General features: G+C 47.5%; 1 protein-coding gene across 1 annotated transcript in view; it reads left to right on the top strand.

Moving 5' to 3' along the window:
* Positions 1 to 19,182, top strand: part of LOC311099994 (piezo-type mechanosensitive ion channel component 2-like) — a gene marked incomplete at its 5' end in the record, with an annotated part of 204,057 nt that overhangs the window by 40,402 nt on the left and 144,473 nt on the right. The window contains one exon of the mRNA XM_084140722.1: positions 1,665 to 1,760. Within this exon, the coding sequence (XP_083996848.1) occupies positions 1,665 to 1,760 (96 nt within the window). The remainder of the gene's footprint in view (positions 1 to 1,664; positions 1,761 to 19,182) is intronic.

Below are 19,182 nucleotides of genomic sequence, written 5' to 3'. Positions count from 1 at the left end.
ACTTTTCATCCTGCAGTGTAAGCATTTTCAAATAGAAAAAAGAGCAATCATACTGGTTTGGTATTTGGCCTTTTAACATCTCACTGCTTGTTTATGGTGGCGTTAGTCATATTATGGTAATCTGAACAATACTGTAAATACTAGGCCTACATGACTCAATTCTGAAGTAAATGCAGGCTGTCTTTAAAGGTCCAATCCTGAATTACAAAAACAAAAGGCAGCCCTGCCACTTCATGGTAGACTAAATATCACAGATTGCACCTTTAAATCTGCAATATGTAACTTTTTGAGGGACCTGACCAAATTCACATAGAAATGTGTGTTATAGAGCTGTCATTCTCATTGAAAGTAAGTCTGAGATGCGGTAGATCTGTTCTATGTGCACTATTTCTATGCTTCCCGTTTTTAAGTTTTTGTGTCTTTTACTTTCGGTTTTGTACACCAGCTTCAAAAAGCTGAAAATACAATATTTTAGGTGGTTTATATGGTATAATGATTCTCTACACTATACTTGCTTGTTTTGTCACATAAACTGAAATTAGGCGAACTATTACAATTTTAGCAACCAGGAAACGGCGGTGCGATTTCTGCATAGTGCACCTTTAAGATGATGGGTCCCCCTGGATTGAGTTACAACAATAGGGATCGTTCCATTTCAGACAGGTAAAGGAAGACAAGGTCTTTGTTAATGACAAGCACAAGATGAAGCAGAACAGAGATGTGTAGAAATGAATGTTGTACTTTAAAACAGTCAAATTTGACCACTTAAAAATAAGAAGAAACACCACTGTCACTGTGCTGTATCAGGGGAAATACATAGAGAAAAAAACACCAACACAGAGTGTGTGTCTATTGTTGTGTGCATAGAAATATAATTTAAATTTCTGGGTTGGTGAGTGAGCGATGGGAGCTTTATTTTACCTTTTGGCAGGCCAGGCCACCAACCTCTGTTGCGAGCAATAATTAATAGAACTCCTTAGAAAACGACTGAAGTTCATCATTGTTCATCGGAGTGGACCACTTTGTTTGAAAGCCTGAAGAAATATGCTGCAAACGTATTTCATTTCGGCTGAATGATCTCACAGGCCTATTTAACACAAGTACAATACGTGACATTTGTCATAAACATTGCGCCGGCTGCAGATTGAGCTGCATGTATGTTTTCCTAGGTAATGGATGGACTGGTACTGAGGCTGACATGTTAAATGCTTGACTGAAATGGCATCAACCACGGTTTATCTTAATGCGATCTGGATGTTTTTGGCATGAGCAGCCGTAGTAGATGTCGTTCGGCTCCAATTCGGCACTCCGACAGAGATCTGCCATGTTTGCTCCAGGGCAAAACGCCTGTTGTCAAACACTGTTGGAATGTCGAGTGCAGCGCGGTCGTCTATCAAAACAACTTTGAGGTTTATAGAGCTATCCCTTCCCTCTCCTCCACTCCCATTGACACCATTCACACCACTCTCCAAAGCTGCCATCATAACTGTTATTGAGCCACAGAACCTCTTCGCCCTTTAATTTGAAATGTCAGTGCTGCTACTCTGTTTTATTTTGGTTCCTTCTAATTAAGGGTACTAACTTTTTCAGGAGATTTATCCATGGTGTTATGTCACAGATGGTTTGGGATCTGACTTGGTACTTGCTGCCTTATTGTTTTGCAGCGTGTCTGTTCCGGTACAATGGGTTCTCCTTCATCTACCTCATCTACCTCCTGCTCATCCCACTGTTCCCAGAACCCACCAAAACAACAATGCAAGGTAAGAAACAGACTAAATTACTAAGAAACTGTTCCTCCACGATCAACTTATTTAGTTATTGATGTTTCTACAGTAGATGTATTCTTACTGTATATCGCTCTTCCACCTTCTCATACCAGTGTAGTGACATACAAGAGAGGATATACATAGAGGAGAAATACGTCAAGTATATTTCGTATTGCTCTGATGCCAGGCTAAGTGTGGAGACCACATATGTTTTAGTATGAGGATGTAACGGTTATCTGTCTGAGAGTCAATTGACACCTACAACACGTTTAGAGACTCAACCTTTTACTGCAGTGGGCTAAATCAGGGTCACACAGAGTGTTTCTTGGTAGTCTTAAACAAATCTACTTTGAAACAAAAGTATACTGTCAGGGCGTGCTGTAGGTGCAATGGTGGAATCAAACGCAGGACTCAGAACGATATTCCAATCTCTTGTATTACTGCCCATACATAGGCAAAAAGGACAACTTGGCCCGAAGGCGAAAATTACGCACAACGGCGAAAAGGAACAGCGCACAAACAGGTGCGACAAAATGTAACCGCGCACAAACAGGTGCGACAAAATGTAACCGCGCACAAACAGGTGCGACAAAATGTAACCGCGCACAAACAGGTGCGATAATACTCCAGCGTAGTGGAGAGAAGCTCAACCGAGCAATACACACAACTGACGGAAAATAATTACACACAACACTAGACAAACACAACGAGAAACTTATAGGACACTAATTACGCCAAAACAGAAACAGGTGTGGAAACAAACAGACAAAAGCAAACGAACATGAAACATACAGCGGTGGCAGCTAGAATTCCGGAGACGACGAACGCCGAAACCTGCCCGAACAAGGGAGAGAGGCAGCCTCGGCCGAAACCGTGACAGTACCCCCCCCTTGACGCGCGGCTCCAGACGTGCGCCGACTCCGGCCTCGGGGACGACCAGGAGGACGCGGAGCAGGGCGCGTCGGATGCCCCCGATGGAATTCCGTCAGGAGCGACGGGTCCAAAACGTCTCTCCTCGGCACCCAGCACCGCTCCTCCGGACCGTACCCCTCCCACTCCACTAGATACTGGAGACCCCCCATCCGACGTCTGTCACGCTCTGGCTCCGGGACTTTGTGTGTTGAGCCAGGGTGTGTTCGTTTCGTGGTGTTTTGTTTGGTTGGGTGGTTCTATGGGTTGTATTTCTTTGTTTGGTTGAGTGACTCCCAATCAGAGGTAACGAGTGGCAGCTGTTGGCTCGTTGTCTCTGATTGGGAGCCATATTTATACTGTCTGTTTTCACCTTGTGTTTGTGGGTTTTTGTTCCTGTTCAGTCATTGTCACTTTTGGACTTCACGTATCGTCATTTTGTTTTGTTGTTGCTTTATTTAATAAAGTCAACATGTTCGCTACAAACGCTGCGCTTTGGTCCGCTTCCTTAGACGATCGTGACAGAAAAACCCACCAAGATGGGACCAAGCAGTGTGTTCAGGAGCCATCGCCAGGGAGATCCCTCACAGATCTCCTTCGCCTCCTGGACTGGGTCAAGCCGAGGGAGGAAGACAAGGGCTTGACGTTATGGCAGAAGGGCGAGAAACTGGCGAGGGATATGGAGAAGTGGTCCACGGGTAGGAGAGACGCCCCGAAAATTTTTAGGGGGGGGCTCACGACGGCGGACCAGCAGGAGGCCGCGATAGAGCGGTCCAGTGGGTTGCCGGAGAAGGCCGCCGGGTTACGGGGGCCACTGGTAGAAGAGGGGATGGAAGGTGTGGAGGCACGGCGAGAGGTACTGGCGTGTGTTGCCAGTCCGGTCCGGCCCGTTCCAGAGCCCGGTGTAGAGCCAGTGGTGTGTGTCCCCAGTACGGTCCGGTCTATTCCTGCTCCCCGCATCGAACCTGCGGTGCGCGTCGCCAGCCCAGTCCGGCCCATTCCTGCTCCCCGCATCAAGTCTGTGGTGCGTCTCGTCAGCCCGGCTCTGCCCGTTCCTGCTCCCCGCACCAGGTCGGGGGTACGCGTCGCCAGCCCGGTCCGGCCCATTCCTGCTCCCCGCGTCAAGTCTGTGGTGCGTCTCGTCAGCCCGGCTCTGCCCGTTCCTGCTCTCCGCGCCAAGTCTGTGGTGCGCGTCGCCAGCCCTGTCCGGCCCGTTTCTGCTCTCCGCACCAAGTCTGTGGTGCGCGTCGCCAGCCCAGTCCGGCCCATCCAAGCTCCCCGCACCAGGTCAGTGGTGCGCGTCGTCAGCCCGGTCCGGCTCAGTCCTGCTCCCCGCACCAGGTCAGTGGTGCGCGTCGTCAGCCTGGTCCAGCCCGTTCCTGCTACTCGCACCAAACCAGGGATGCGAGTCGTCAGCCTGGTCCAGCTCGTTCCTCCTACACGCACCAAGCCAGGGGCGCGTGTCGTCAGTCCGGCTCCGACCAGCGGGGCTAGACAGGACCAGGGGTACTTTGGGGGGTTGAAGAGGAGGTGGGGATCAGGGCCGGAGCCAGAACCACCGCCGAGGAGGTATGCCCACCCAGCCCTCCCTTGTTTAGCCTTATTGAGGCGCGGTCACAGTCCGCGCCTTTAGGGGGGGGTACTGTCACGCTCTGGCTCCGGGACTTTGTGTGTTGAGCCAGGGTGTGTTCGTTTCGTGGTGTTTTGTTTGGTTGGGTGGTTCTATGGGTTGTATTTCTTTGTTTGGTTGAGTGACTCCCAATCAGAGGTAACGAGTGGCAGCTGTTGGCTCGTTGTCTCTGATTGGGAGCCATATTTATACTGTCTGTTTTCACCTTGTGTTTGTGGGTTTTTGTTCCTGTTCAGTCATTGTCACTTTTGGACTTCACGTATCGTCATTTTGTTTTGTTGTTGCTTTATTTAATAAAGTCAACATGTTCGCTACAAACGCTGCGCTTTGGTCCACTTCCTTAGACGATCGTGACAACGTCTCGAATCCAAGATGGATCTCACGGAGTACGCCGGTGCCCCCTCGATGTCCAACGGGGGCGGAGGAGTCTCCAAGATCTCATTTTCTTGGAGTGGGCCCGCTACCACCGGCCTGAGAAGGGACACATGGAACGAGGGGTTAATACACTTATACTCCACAGGTAGCTGTAATCTATAACATACCTCGTTCAACCTTCTCAGGACTTTAAATGGCCCTACAAACCGCCGACCCAGTTTCCGACAGGGCAGGCGGAGGGGCAGGTTTCTGGTAGAGAGCCAGACTCGATCACCAGGTGCGTACACCGGTGCCTCACTGCGGTGGAGATCAGCGCTCGCCTTCTGACGTCGGAGGGCCCGCTGCAGGTGGACGTGTGCAGCGTTCCAAGTCTCCTCCGAGCGCCGCGCCCACTCATCCACCGCAGGAGCCTCGATCTGGCTCTGCTGCCAGGGTGCCAGAACCGGCTGGTAACCTAACACACATTGAAATGGAGTTAGGTTAGTGGAGGAATGGCGTAGGGAATTCTGGGCCATCTCGGCCCAGGGAACGTACCTTGACCACTCCTCCGGCCGGTCCTGGCAGTATGTTCTGAGAAACCTACCCACATCCTGGTTTACGCGTTCCACCTGCCCATTACTCTCCGGGTGGTAACCCGAGGTGAGGCTCACCGAGACCCCCAACCGCTCCATAAACGCTCTCCAGACTCTGGAGGTGAATTGGGGACCCCGATCAGCCACAATGTCCTCGGGTACCCCGTAGTGCCGGAACACATGGGTAAACAGTGCCTCGGCAGTTTGTAGGGCAGTAGGAAGACCCGGCATGGGGAGCAAACGACAGGCCTTAGAGAACCGGTCCACAACGACCAGGATGGTAGTATTCCCTTGGGAGAGGGGAAGGTCTGTTATAAAGTCCACTGAGAGGTGGGACCATGGTCGTTGTGGAACGGGCAGGGGTAGCAACTTACCCCTAGGTAGATGTCTAGGCGCCTTACACTGGGCGCACACCGAGCAGGAGGAAACATAAACCCTCACATCCCTTGCCAACGTGGGCCACCAGTACTTGGCACTAAGACAGTGCACTGTCCGGCCGATACCCGGATGTCCAGAGGAGGGTGACGTGTGAGCCCAATAGATCAATCGATCCCGAACCTCGAGCGGAACGTACTTCCGACCCTCCGGGCACTGTGGTGGACTAGGGTCGGTGCGTAACGCCCGCTCGAGTTCAGCATCGACCTCCCACACTACCGGTGCCACCAGACACGACTCAGGCAGTATGGGAGTGGGCTCCACGGACCTCTCCTCCGTGTCATACCGCCGAGACAGCGCATCTGCCTTGCCATTCTGTGACCCAGGGATGTACGTGATCTTAAAAGTAAACCTGGTCAAGAACATACTCCATCTTGCCTGGCGAGGGTTCAGCCTCCTCGCCGCCCGGATGTACTCCAGGTTACGGTGGTCCGTCAAAATGAGGAAAGGGTGTTGAGCCCCCTCAAGCCAGTGCCTCCACACCTTTAGAGCCTGTACCACGGCTAACAGCTCCCTGTCCCCTACGTCATAGTTCCGCTCCGCCGGACTGAGCTTCTTAGAATAAAAAGCACAGGGGCGGAGTTTAGGTGGCGCGCCAGACCGTTGTGAAAGCACGGCTCCTAAACCGGCCTCCAACGCGTCCACCTCTACCTGGAACGGCAAAGAGGGATCCGGATGCGCCAGCACCGGGGCCGAGGTAAACAGGTCCTTCAGCCTCCCAAACGCCCTGTCCGCCTCGGCCGACCACTGCAGACGCACCAGACCCCCCTTCAACAGAGACGTGATGGGAGCTGCCACCTGTCCAAAACCCCGGATAAACCTCCTGTAGTAATTTGCAAACCCCAAAAACTGCTGCACCTCCTTCACAGTGGTTGGTGTTTGCCAATTACGCACGGCCGACACCCGGTCTACCTCCATCTTCACCCCTGACGCAGACAACTGATAACCCAAAAAGGAGACCGACTCCTGGAAAAACAGACACTTCTCTGCCTTCACATACAGGTCGTGCTCCACCAGCCTCCGCAACACTCTACGCACCAGGGCCACATGCTCGACACGGGTAGGTGAGTACACGAGAATGTCATCAATGTACACCACCACCCCCTGCCCCTGCATGTCCCTGAAGATCTCATCCACAAATGATTGGAAAACTGACGGAGCGTTCATCAACCCGTATGGCATGACCAGATACTCGTAATGGCCCGAGGTGGTACTAAAGGCTGTTTTCCATTCATCACCCTCCCTGATGCGCACCAAGTTGTACGCGCTCCTGAGATCTAATTTCGTGAAGAAACGCGCCCCATGCAACGACTCAGTCATGGTCGCAATCAGCGGGAGTGGATAACTATACTTCACCGTAATCTGATTGAGACCACGGTAATCGATGCACGGGCGCAAACCACCATCCTTTTTCTTCACGAAAAAGAAACTCGAGGACGCAGGGGAAGTGGAAGGCCGTATGTATCCTTGTCTCAGCGATTCGTCTATGTAAATCTCCATAGCTTTCTTCTCCTCCTGAGACAGAGGATACACATGGCTCCGTGGGAGCGCAGCTCCTGCCTGGAGGTCTATCGCACAATCTCCCTGCCTATGGGGTGGCAACCGCGTCGCCCTCGCCTTACTAAACGCAATAGCCAAATCCCCATACTCAGGTGGAACGTGCAATGCGGGCACCTGGTTTGGACTCTCCACCGAGGTAGCCCCTACGGAAACGCCCAAACATCTACCCACACACTGAGCAGACCACTCCATCAGAGCCCTCTCCTGCCACGAAATAGCTGGGTTATGGGTACTCAACCAGGGCATGCCCAGCACCACCGGATACGCAGGAGAGTCAATCAGGAACAGCTGAATCATCTCCTGATGATCCCCCTGCGCACACATCCTAAGTGGCGCCGTGACCTCCCTGATTAAGCCCGTACCCAACGGACGACTATCTAGGGCGTGAACGGGAAAAGGAACATCAACAGGAATGAGGGGAATCCCTAACGCTAAACAAAACTTTTTATCAATAAAATTCCCAGCCGCGCCTGAATCTACCAGCGCCTTATGCTGGGAATGAGGTGCTACCTGTGGAAAACGTACAGGCATACAAAAATGGGCAACAGTGAGCTCTGGGTGAGTGGGGCGCCTACTCACCTGGAGGGAATCCCCAGTGCGGGACCTGTCGTCATCTCCCCTAGGAGGCCATCCCCAGCACCTAGCCGCGGTGTGTCCTCCCCGACCACAGTTGGTGCAGTGGATGGACCCCCTAGCCTGCCGACTCCTCCTCTCTCTAGCGCCAGCGCCCCCGAGCTCCATAGGACACGGCTCGGAGGCGCTGGAGGGTGAAATGGACGGACCCTCCGCAGGACGTCCGCGGGTAGCCAGTAGGTTATCCAGCCTGATGGACATGTCAACCAGCTGGTCGAAAGAGAGGCTGGTGTCCCTACAAGCCAGCTCCCGACGGACGTCCTCTCGTAGGCTACATCTGTATAGATCGATGAGGGCCCGATCATTCCACCCTGCATCTGCCGCTAGAGTACGGAATTCGAGCGCGAATTCCTGGGCACTTCTCCTCCCCTGCCGGAGGAAGACCAGACGCTCCCCCCCCGCTTTCCCCTCCGGGGGATGGTCAAACACCGCCCTGAAGCGGCGGGAGAACTCGTTGTAAGTAATCGTCGTGGCGTCGATCTTCCTCCACTCCGCGTTGGCCCACTCCAACGCTTTTCCGGCCAGGCAGGAGATCAGGGCGGACACGCTCTCATGCCCTGAAGGTGCCGGGTGCACTGTGGCCAGGTATAGCTCCACCTGGAGTAGGAATCCCTGACACCCAGCCGCGGTTCCGTCGTAGGCCCTCGGGAGAGATAGTCGGACTCCTCGAGGTTCCGGCGCTGGAATGGGCGGGCTGGCCGATGGTGCTGGCAGGGCGGGAGGCGGTGGAGGCGTACCCCAGCCTCGGAGGGTGGAAATCACCTCCTGCAGGGCGGTCCCCATCTGCAGGAGCTGATCTTGTTGGTCCCGAACCTGGGCCTCCAGTCTCGTCTGGGCTGCTTCGGCTCCTGCTGATTCCATAGATGGTGTGTAATTCTGTCAGGGCGTGCTGTAGGTGCAATGGTGGAATCAAACGCAGGACTCAGAACGATATTCCAATCTCTTGTATTACTGCCCATACATAGGCAAAAAGGACAACTTGGCCCGAAGGCGAAAATTACGCACAACGGCGAAAAGGAACAGCGCACAAACAGGTGCGACAAAATGTAACCGCGCACAAACAGGTGCGACAAAATGTAACCGCGCACAAACAGGTGCGATAATACTCCAGCGTAGTGGAGAGAAGCTCAACCGAGCAATACACACAACTGACGGAAAATAATTACACACAACACTAGACAAACACAACGAGAAACTTATAGGACACTAATTACGCCAAAACAGAAACAGGTGTGGAAACAAACAGACAAAAGCAAACGAACATGAAACATACAGCGGTGGCAGCTAGAATTCCGGAGACGACGAACGCCGAAACCTGCCCGAACAAGGGAGAGAGGCAGCCTCGGCCGAAACCGTGACATATACACCTCAAACACATGGTTATGGGCGTAAAGAAAAATGACACCTGTACAATGTCACATATAGAGTTGAAATGTATTACATTTTGAGTTTGCATCCCAATATTACACATCACAGAAGACTGAAATATATCAAAACCGTTTGACATATAAACATTGTTAAAAAGAATAATGTTTATTAATTTTGAAATTATTAAAAATATGTAGAACATTCCACCCATGAGGCCACTAGGTCATTTGACTGCAGGAAAGGTCTACCTGGTAATCCCTCAAGCAAACAAGCCACTTTAAAGAGCGAGAGGTTAAACGCTTACATTATCAGGGTTTATGGATGGCCTCGGCCTACACCTAGGATTTACAGCACTCAGTGACAGAATGATTTCTGACTCTTTGACCACCTTTGTGTCAGAGGAGGAGACGGGGATGGGAAATGATAGGGCAGTGGTTTGTCATTGTATCACAGGGCTATGACACGCGTGCACACACACACACACACACAAACACACACTGTTAGACTCGCGAACACTGTCATTGGACATTGAAACAAAAACACATCTGTCCTTAAAATACAGCAGACTTTTTTTTCTTTGAACCCGCAGTGCCGTTTTCCTTTATGGACGCTTCCATCTTTACCGTCTCAGTTTGAACATGGTCTTTTATTGTACACTGTAAGCCTGCAGTCCAATATAAGACAACTCTTATCCATCGACCCCCCAAACAACTGTTGCAGGAACAATGGCATATTTAGTGAACATGTGACAGGCGGTGATAGTACCACTCAGGAGAAGGGAGGGGACAAAATACAAGACAAGTAGAGTGAGATGAAATAATGCAGCCTCTGCCTATCTGCTCAGAATACCCTCCTCCTCCTCCTCTCTCCCCCTTGAGTGTCAGCAGGCCACAAGTTCAACACTGACCATGTTTACATGCACACCAATATCCCGTTGTTATTCGGGATACTCAAGTATTCTGCTTTTCTGAGTTGACGCATATAAACATCATATCCTGTTTACAATAACCTGAAAAAGCTTGTATCCCGGTTATGTGAAACCAGGATAAGATGCCTGGTTTTAAGGAAATGAAAAGCTGAGAAAATGATGAAACATGTTTCTGATGAGACTTTTCTTTGTCTTGGGCGGTTATTTTATGTGGTTGAAATACTGTCTGCTTTATTAACAGTGTCAAAGATAACACATTACACACGCATTCACATTTTCTCAAGAGATGCTGAAAGAAATAAATCATATTTCTCCACTCCTGTTCCGAGACAAAATTAACATTTGTTGTATAATTTTACTGAATTAAATGCATAATTCTGCAGGAGTTAATATTATATTACGTTACATGTGAGAGGTTATAGGCCTACAGTTAGTGCCCATATTTCAGTTACTATTTCATTTAACCCAAATGAACATCAATTAGGAATATTCTGTTTATTCATGCTTACAGGGATACTCGTAAACAGGATATCAAAGGTGCTTGTAAACAGCTTGTCCCGAATAAGACCTTAAGAGGGATATAAGCTACTATCTGGAATACTGTGTGCATGTAAACGTGGTCACTCACTCTCACTCATTAGCCTGCGAAAGCTCATCCTAAAATCCCATACATAAGCCCAATCCTCTGTCTACTATCAATGCCTTTGATCACTATCAGTGCTGAAGAAGGCTTTTCATCAGTAAACCCTAAATCTAAGGTTGTTCCCAGGAGGTGTATATAGTGAGGGATTAGCGATGTTGTGCCAGCTTATACTCCTCTTGTATGGCTCAGTTGGTAGAGCATGGTGCTTGTAGCGCAAGGATTCTGGGTTCAATTCCCACGGGGGACCAGTTCAGAGAAGACTAAAGTACGGAGTATGAAATGTATACACTCACTACTGTAAGTCGCTCTGGATAAGAGTGTCTGCTAAATGACTAAAAATGTGAATTGTATAAACACCCTGTCTCCCCATTGGCCAGACTTATTTCAGTGTTGAATAACCCAGCTGTTATCTGGTGAGAAATACTATTTATGTTAGTCACTCCACCTGGTATTCTGTAGGTCTGCCTTAACACAACATATATCAATATATATATATCAATATATCAATATATATATATCAATATATCAATATATATATATCAAGGACTGCCTTGAGTGTTTATCTCATGGACAGAACCTGACCGCTTGTATGTTATATCTGTTGCTATACTGTAGTATTTGTGGTCACACGACTCACACTTTAAACCAACAACAACTGAAAGCTTTATAGGTCATCATCAATAAAAAGTTGTAGTTAGTTTAAAGTGGAAATACTTGCAAATACTTCAGATGCACTTGATGTAGCTTGCCTGGCACAACACAACCAATGGAATAGTCCCACAAATGCAAACCCCGTCCGCACGGCATGCCAGACAAGCCAAGCAAAATCAAATGCAACAAAAGTCTGCTGGTATGAAGTTAATTAATTAATCAGGTTGGCGTTTCAGGTCGGCTGAATACAGAGCCTTGATGCAGTATATGATTAGGATTCATCCCAGTTAATGTGAATGAGCTGGAGGAGGTAATTTCATGCTTCTTGACTCTACTCCATGATGCATGTTCAGGCATCATATAAGCATGTTATAATGGGGAGGCAGCCTGTAAGTCGCTCTGGATAAGAGCGTCTGCTAAATGACTAAAATGTTAATGCAAATGTGGAAGACTCAGCTGACCTCATATAATTGTCAGCCTGTTTGCTTTAACTTGACAAAGCAGTCTGGAAGCACAGTCATATTTGACCCCTTATTGTGTGTAAGCTATATAGTATTTGACATTAAACACATAAAAAAAGGAATGATAATAAGTTATTAAGAATTATTAAGAATTGACTAAGCTAACAAAAAGTTGATTTGATTGAGTGCTGAACCCATAAGGTTGATATACATGACACCTATATCTTAATGGGCCAAATCCATACTTGATACTGTATGTGCATGTAACCAAAACTATCTAAATCATATTTTGGTGCCAGTAGTAGTAATTTAAAGGATTTACTGGTCCACAAAAATACAAGATAGGCCTTTGCTTATATCTCAATCTTGGTTTCTGCATTTATTCTCAGGGTAGAATGACAGTCGATGTGTCCAGTTGAGGGATGAGTTAGGCCTACACCTCACACCCAAGGTGATAGGCTCCATGTGCTGTTGTCCTCCTCTTTTTCTTGTCCATGACACACATACTGTACATGCATCATTCCAGACATGTAAGAACACGCAACATGTGCTTGTCAGTCATGTCTCTCTTGTATAAGGAGATTCTCACACCTCTAAAGTAGTCCCCCCAAATAGTTGGTGGCAGTGGGGAGAGCTCTCAGCCTCGAAATCTTGACGCAATAATATGACGCCGGTACGTCACAAACACAGATTCTTGCTCTATATTTACTCGCCACAAAACATGGTGACCATTTTATGACATCTAGTGAAGTGAAGACATGGCACTCATTCCACTTCATCTCCAAGGAAATTAAATGTCCATTTGAATGACGGTACAGTTGTGTGGTACCCTGGTTTTTACGAGGATGAAGCAGCTGAGGCAGCCAATTGGACAGAGACAAAAAACTGAGCTAGAACAAGTACATCTGGCGGTGATGGACAATAGCGAGGGACCCCCGGAGGTGATGGAGGTCAGGGTTCAAAAGTACAGACTTCTCTTGTCCTTTAGCAGCTGGCTGCAGAGCAGTGGAGAGTTTGAGACATTTTTCCTCTCAATTTTATTCTCCTCCTCCAGCTGTTTCCCTCCATTGCGGCTCCAGCTTTAGGCTTCAGTCCCAACATCACTTCCTGGAAAACATGGACATGCATCTCTATCAATTAGCTCTTTCCCTCAAGTCCTTTATCAACTGGAATGTTCTCTGATTTTACACAGCATTTCAAATAAAGCTCAAGTGACCGTCTGTATGTCATCCTCTGCGACACCTGTTGAGGTGAAGCTTAGTGGCCAAGCAGCTAACTAGTTAGGTAATGTTTAGTACGTTTCAAGAGGGCTCGATCCAATCATACCCGCATTCCAGCATTCACGCAGTAGATCTTATTCCCACAGTTAAATCAACACTATGAGAAAATAAGTAAACATCACTATAGCAGGTTCAATTGTCGGGCCGACGAATTGAGATGCGTGCATGCACAAACATTAAGTCCAACTTTTGTGCCAGTCATTTATTTATGTCAATTGGAGATTTGTACTAAAACACGCACATTGCTCAAGTTATGATTTGGCCCTGTGTGAGCTGTTAACAAGTGGCTCCAGGGCATTTATATACCCCATCACCACGCCATCAGGGCTTAGAGGTGCAGAAGGCCTGATTTACTACAGCCAATACAACTCCAGGTCTCCTCATGGTTTGCTCACTTTGACAATTTATCAGATGCTGTTTGCTTTGCTTCGGCCTGGTCTCTTCGTTCAATGGGGCTGATTCATACCCGGTTCAGGCGGTGTAACAGCGTTGGCATTTGCATCACCTGAACCACATGTCGTCCATTAATTATAAAGATGGTAAATTGCTCCTAGAAGATAGGCGTCATTTCATAGCCACTCCTCGCTTTGTCTGACTGCGATGGGGCATGTTCTGTGCTAACACACTGTTATGCGTTTTTCAATCATCAAATAGGTGGTGTAACTGTTTTGAGAATTCTGCAAAGTCAGTCGGTGTGTCATGGCCTGATGCATTTTATCAACCAAGCAAACCATTGATGTAAACAACCCTTTTGCCCCGATGACTCAGGTTCTACTGCCCCAAATTCTAGTTCCTCCCCTCATTCGGAGAAATCTCTGTAATACAATACAACATCACATTAGCAGCGATCTCCACTACCTCGAGCCATCCAGCAGGAAGGTAATACAAACACACGTAATCTGTCCTTGGAGAGGGGGACGCGGGAGACAAGAGAGCTTCCTGAGGAAACAGAGCTCAATGGAGAGGTCGTCACCAGAGGACCCCAGGCCCACGCGACCCTAAACCCCTTCATCCAAACCCATTAGTCTCTTTTCCTCAGGAAGCCGATGAGTCACCTGCACCGTCCGCACAAGGAGCTGCCTGCCATCCCACTTCCCCCCTCCATGTCTCTTTGAATCCTGCCTCAATGCAAGATGTCAACCGTGGCCCTCTGGGGTCCTCTGTTAAGGCAAACCAACAGTGAGGCTTTGATTCATTGTGGTATTGGGTATTTTGTCAGGTGGATTGAATTTGAACTTTTGTAGATTCTTCGTCAAATTTAAACCTCTGAATCGGTTGTTTGGAATAGAAATTGGATCTGATGCTAGTTCCGCACTGAATTGAATAATAATAGTGCAAAATGTTTAGGGAGTCTGAAGAATGCAAGTGTCTGCATCATTGTCTGCTGGTCAGTCAACTAGCTCTTTCTGTTGAGGTTGCATTCCAAGACCAATACTGCATGCTGGCTTGGGCTTATTCTTTGGGAGCTTCTGAGGTGAAGTCTCTGCCTCTCTCGCCACACACACACACACACACACACACACACACACACACACACACACACACACACACACACACACACACACACACACACACACACACACACACACACACAGCGCTTCCACAATGTGCATTGGAGAGTCCCAGTGGTGTGTTCTGGGACATATCATAGACTCTGAGAAACATCATAAAGCCTAATTAGAGACTGGTTGACAGTTTGTTTCCTTGATGGATTAAACATCTGTAGCTGTTGTTAGCTGTAGCATTTGCTGTAGCAGATTCTGAGTCATATCAACTCTTAGCATACATTTGCTGCCAAACGAATGAAAAACAGCCAAAAGTACTGACACAATTAATATTGAGCCCTCCTTGTTTGCTATTTTTTTTGTGTGTAATATATTGATATATTTCTTTGTCATTACTACTAATATTATAATTATGTATTATTACTAGGACTACTGTTTTAATGAACAGAATTAGTCATGCCAGGGTGTCTGTTCCAAAATGTATGGTCATGGTGCTCCACATTCTCCCAGAAAATCTGTACAACGAGTGATTTTACCTCTAACGACCTACATTTGAAGAGGGAGAGCATGTTGGCCATGTTTTTACAGGACATGTTAATACATTAAACTGGAGTTCAATTAATGACCATGTCCCAAACTTCCTCACTACCCCAGGAAGCTGTGACCACAGTCTTGACAGATAGAATGACTTTTTATTTTTACACAACTCCCCTTGGGGTTCTTTGTTTTCATTTACTTTCAAGATGGCCGCCATAAAACATGATTCTTTATTTGTTTGTTTGTTTACCTTTTTTTTTTTTACCTTTGCTCTTTACAAGATCAGGTTTATTTCAGAGGGAATTTGAGTCTAAAGACCCAGCTAGTTACCATACACAGCACAACTTCTCATGCACTTCTTTCCCCAGCAGTCTATAGCAGTATAACAACTACACTATCACCTAAACGCACAATTATACCTAATATGCATTTTCTTCATGCCACAGTCTAATATGTCTTGGGGCTTGCACTCAAGGAATTTTCTCCAGACTGTTTTAGACATGTATTCATTCCTAGGGCAGCTTTAATGGGGATGTGGCATGTGAAGGTAACTGTGGCAAGATAGCACAATTTAGATTTCTTGCTTTCCACTAGATTACACCAGATCAAACAGACTACATTGAGCGGGTAGCTAGGTAACATAGTATTAACACATAGCTCAATTTAGCCTTGGCAAAGTAAAGGGATAAACATGTGGTCAGTCTGCTGGGGTATATTGGACAGTATTTATTAACAGTGTCCTGATTCAGCAAGTAGGATTACAATGTTTTAATGTCAGCAATATGTTTTCAACAACAAAATGTCAACAACTTACAATGTTTCATTTTGAGTCACATTATATTTTGAGTAATTTTTTGTCACCAAATTATCCTTAAAACATTGGGCCATATTTAATCAGAGCCAGTAACTTGGTTTGGTTGAATAGGGCTCTTACATCAGCTATGCGTAGGCTCTGGCAATACAGTGGCTTGCAAAAGTATTCACCACCCTTGGCATTTTTCCTATTTTGTTGACTTACAACCTGGAATTAAAATGGATTTTTTGGGGGTTTGTATCATTTAATTTACACAACATGCCAACCACTTTGAAGATGCAAAATATTTTTTATTGTGAAACAAACAAGAAATAAGACAAAAAAACAGAAAACATGAGCGTGCATAACTATTCACCCCCCCCCCCCCCCCCCCCAAAGTCAATACTTTGTAGAGCCACCTTTTGCAGCAATTACAGCTGCAAGTCTCTTGGGGTATGTCTCTATACGCTTGGCACATCTAGCCACTGGGATTTTTGCCCATTCTTCAAGGCAAAACTGCTCCAGCTCCTTCAAGTTGGATGGGTTCTGCTGGTGTACAGCAATCTTTAAGTCATACCACAGATTCTCAATTGGATTGAGGTCTGGGCTTTGACTAGGCCATTCCAAGGCATTTAAATCACTAGAGTGTTGCTTTAGCAGTATGCTTAGGGTCATTATCCTGCTGGAAGGTGAACCTCCGTCCCAGTCTCAAATCTCTGGAAGACTGAAACAGGTTTCTCTCAAGAATTTCCCTGTATTTAGCGCCATCCATCATTCCTTCAATTCTGACCAGTTTCCCTGCCGATGAAAAACATCCCCACAGCATGATGCTGCCACCACCATGCTTCACTATAGGGATGGTGTTCTCGGGGTGATGAGAGGTGTTGGGTTTGCGCCAGACATAGCGTTTTCCTTGATGGCCCAAAAGCTCAATTTTTGTCTCATCTGACCAGAGAACCTTCTTCCATATGTTTGGGGAGTCTCCCACATGGCTTTTGGCAAACACCAAACATGTTTGCTTATTTTTTTCTTTAAGCAATGGCTATTTTCTGGCCACTCTTCCATAAAGCCCAGCTCTGTGGAGTGTATGGCTTAAAGTGGTCCTATGGACAGATACTCCAATCTCCGCTGTGGAGCTTTGCAGCTCCTTCAGGGTTATCTTTGGTCTCTTTGTTGTCTCTCTGATTAATGCCCTCCTTGCCTGGTCCATGAGTTTTGGTGGGCGGCCCTCTCTTGGCAGGTTTGTTGTGGTGTCATATTCTTTCAATTTTTTAATAATGGATTTAATGGTGCTCCGTGGGATGTTCAAAGTTTCTGATATTTTTTTATAACCCAACCCTGATCTGTACTTCTCCACAACTTTGTCCATAACCTGTTTGGAGAGCTCCTTGGTCTTCATGGTGCCGCTTGCTTGGTGGTATCTCGCGAGTGGCGCAGTGGTCTAAGGCGCTGCATCGCAGTGCTAGCTGTGCCACAAGAGATCCTGGTTCGAATCCAGGCTCTGTCGTAGCCGGCCGTGACCGGGAGACCTATGGGGCGGCGCACAATTGTCCAGGGTAGGGGAGGGAATGGCCGGCAGGGATGTAGCTCAGTTGGTAGAGTATGGCGTTTGCAACGCCAGGGTTGTGGGTTCGATTCCCAGTATGAAAAATACAAAAATTATGTATGCACTCACTAACTGAACAGCGCCGGAAGAAGATGGCTGCCGTTTTACAGCCCTCTAACCAATTGTACTATTATGTGTGTTTTTCCGCGTTATTTGTAATTTATTTTGTACATAATGTTTCTGCCATCGTCTCTTATAACCAAAGAGAGCTTCTGGATATCAGGACAGCGATTACTCACCTCGCGTTGGACGAAGACTTTTTCTTCAACGAGGCGTTCGCGAAGGATATTCTACAGACACCCAACAAGGCCCAGATCCCCGTCATTCGCGTGAGGAAGAGACGGAGATATCGTGGACGCAGATCCGGGTGCCTTGTAAGGATCCGACGGCGAACGAGTAAACTGCCTCTCCCATCAATCCTATTAGCCAACGTTCAAGCTTTTGAGAATAAAATGGACGATTTAAGATTACGGTTATCCTACCAACGGGACATTAAAAACTGTAATATCTTATGTTTCACGGAGTCGTGGCTGAACGACAACAATGACAACATTCAGCTAGCAGGCTATACGCTACATCGGCAGGACAGAACGTCTGACTCTGGTAAGACAAGGGGCGGCGGTCTGTGTATATTTGTAAACAACAGCTGGTGCACAAAATCAAATACTAAGGAAGTCTCGAGGTTTTGCTCGCCTGAGGTAGAGTATCTTATGATAAGCTGTAGACCACACTATTTACCAAGAGAGTTTTCATCTATATTTTTCATAGCTGTCTATTTACCACCACAAACCAATGCTGGCATTAAGATTGCACTGAATGAGCTGTACAAGGCCATTAATCAACAGGAAAACGCTCATCCAGATGCAGCGCTCCTAGTAGCCGGGGACTTTAATGCAGGGAAACTTAAATCCGTTCTACCTCATTTCTACCAGCATGTTAAATGTGCAACCAGAGGGGAAAAAACTCTAGATCACCTTTACTCCACACACAGAGACGCATACAAAGCTCTCCCTCGCCCTCCATTTGGCAAATCTGACCATAACTCTATCCTCCTGATTCCTGCTTATAAGCAAAAACTGAAGCAGGAAGCACCAGTGATTCGGCTAATAAAAAAGTGGTCAGATGACGCAGATGCTAAGCTACAGGACTGTTTTGCTAGCACAGACTGGAACATGTTCCGGGATTCTTCAGACAGCATTGAGGAGTACACCACATCAGTCACTGGCTTCATCAATAAGTGCATCGATGATGTCGTCCCCACAGTGACCGTACGTACATACCCCAACCAGAAGCCATGGATTACAGGAAACATCCGCACTGAGCTAAAGGGTAGAGCTGCCGCTTTCAAGGAACGGGACTCTAACCCGGACGCTTATAAGAAATCCCGCTATGACCTCCGACGAACCATCAAACAGGCAAAGAGTCAATACAGGTCTAAGATTGAATCATACTACACTGGCTCTGACGCTCGTCGGATGTGGCAGGGCTTGAAAACTATTACAGACTACAAAGGGAAGCACAGCCGCGAGC

Source organism: Coregonus lavaretus, assembly GCF_964263955.1.
Source record: "Coregonus lavaretus genome assembly, chromosome: 2".
Lineage (NCBI taxonomy): Eukaryota > Metazoa > Chordata > Actinopteri > Salmoniformes > Salmonidae > Coregonus > Coregonus lavaretus.
This window is presented reverse-complemented; position numbering and strand designations above follow the sequence as displayed.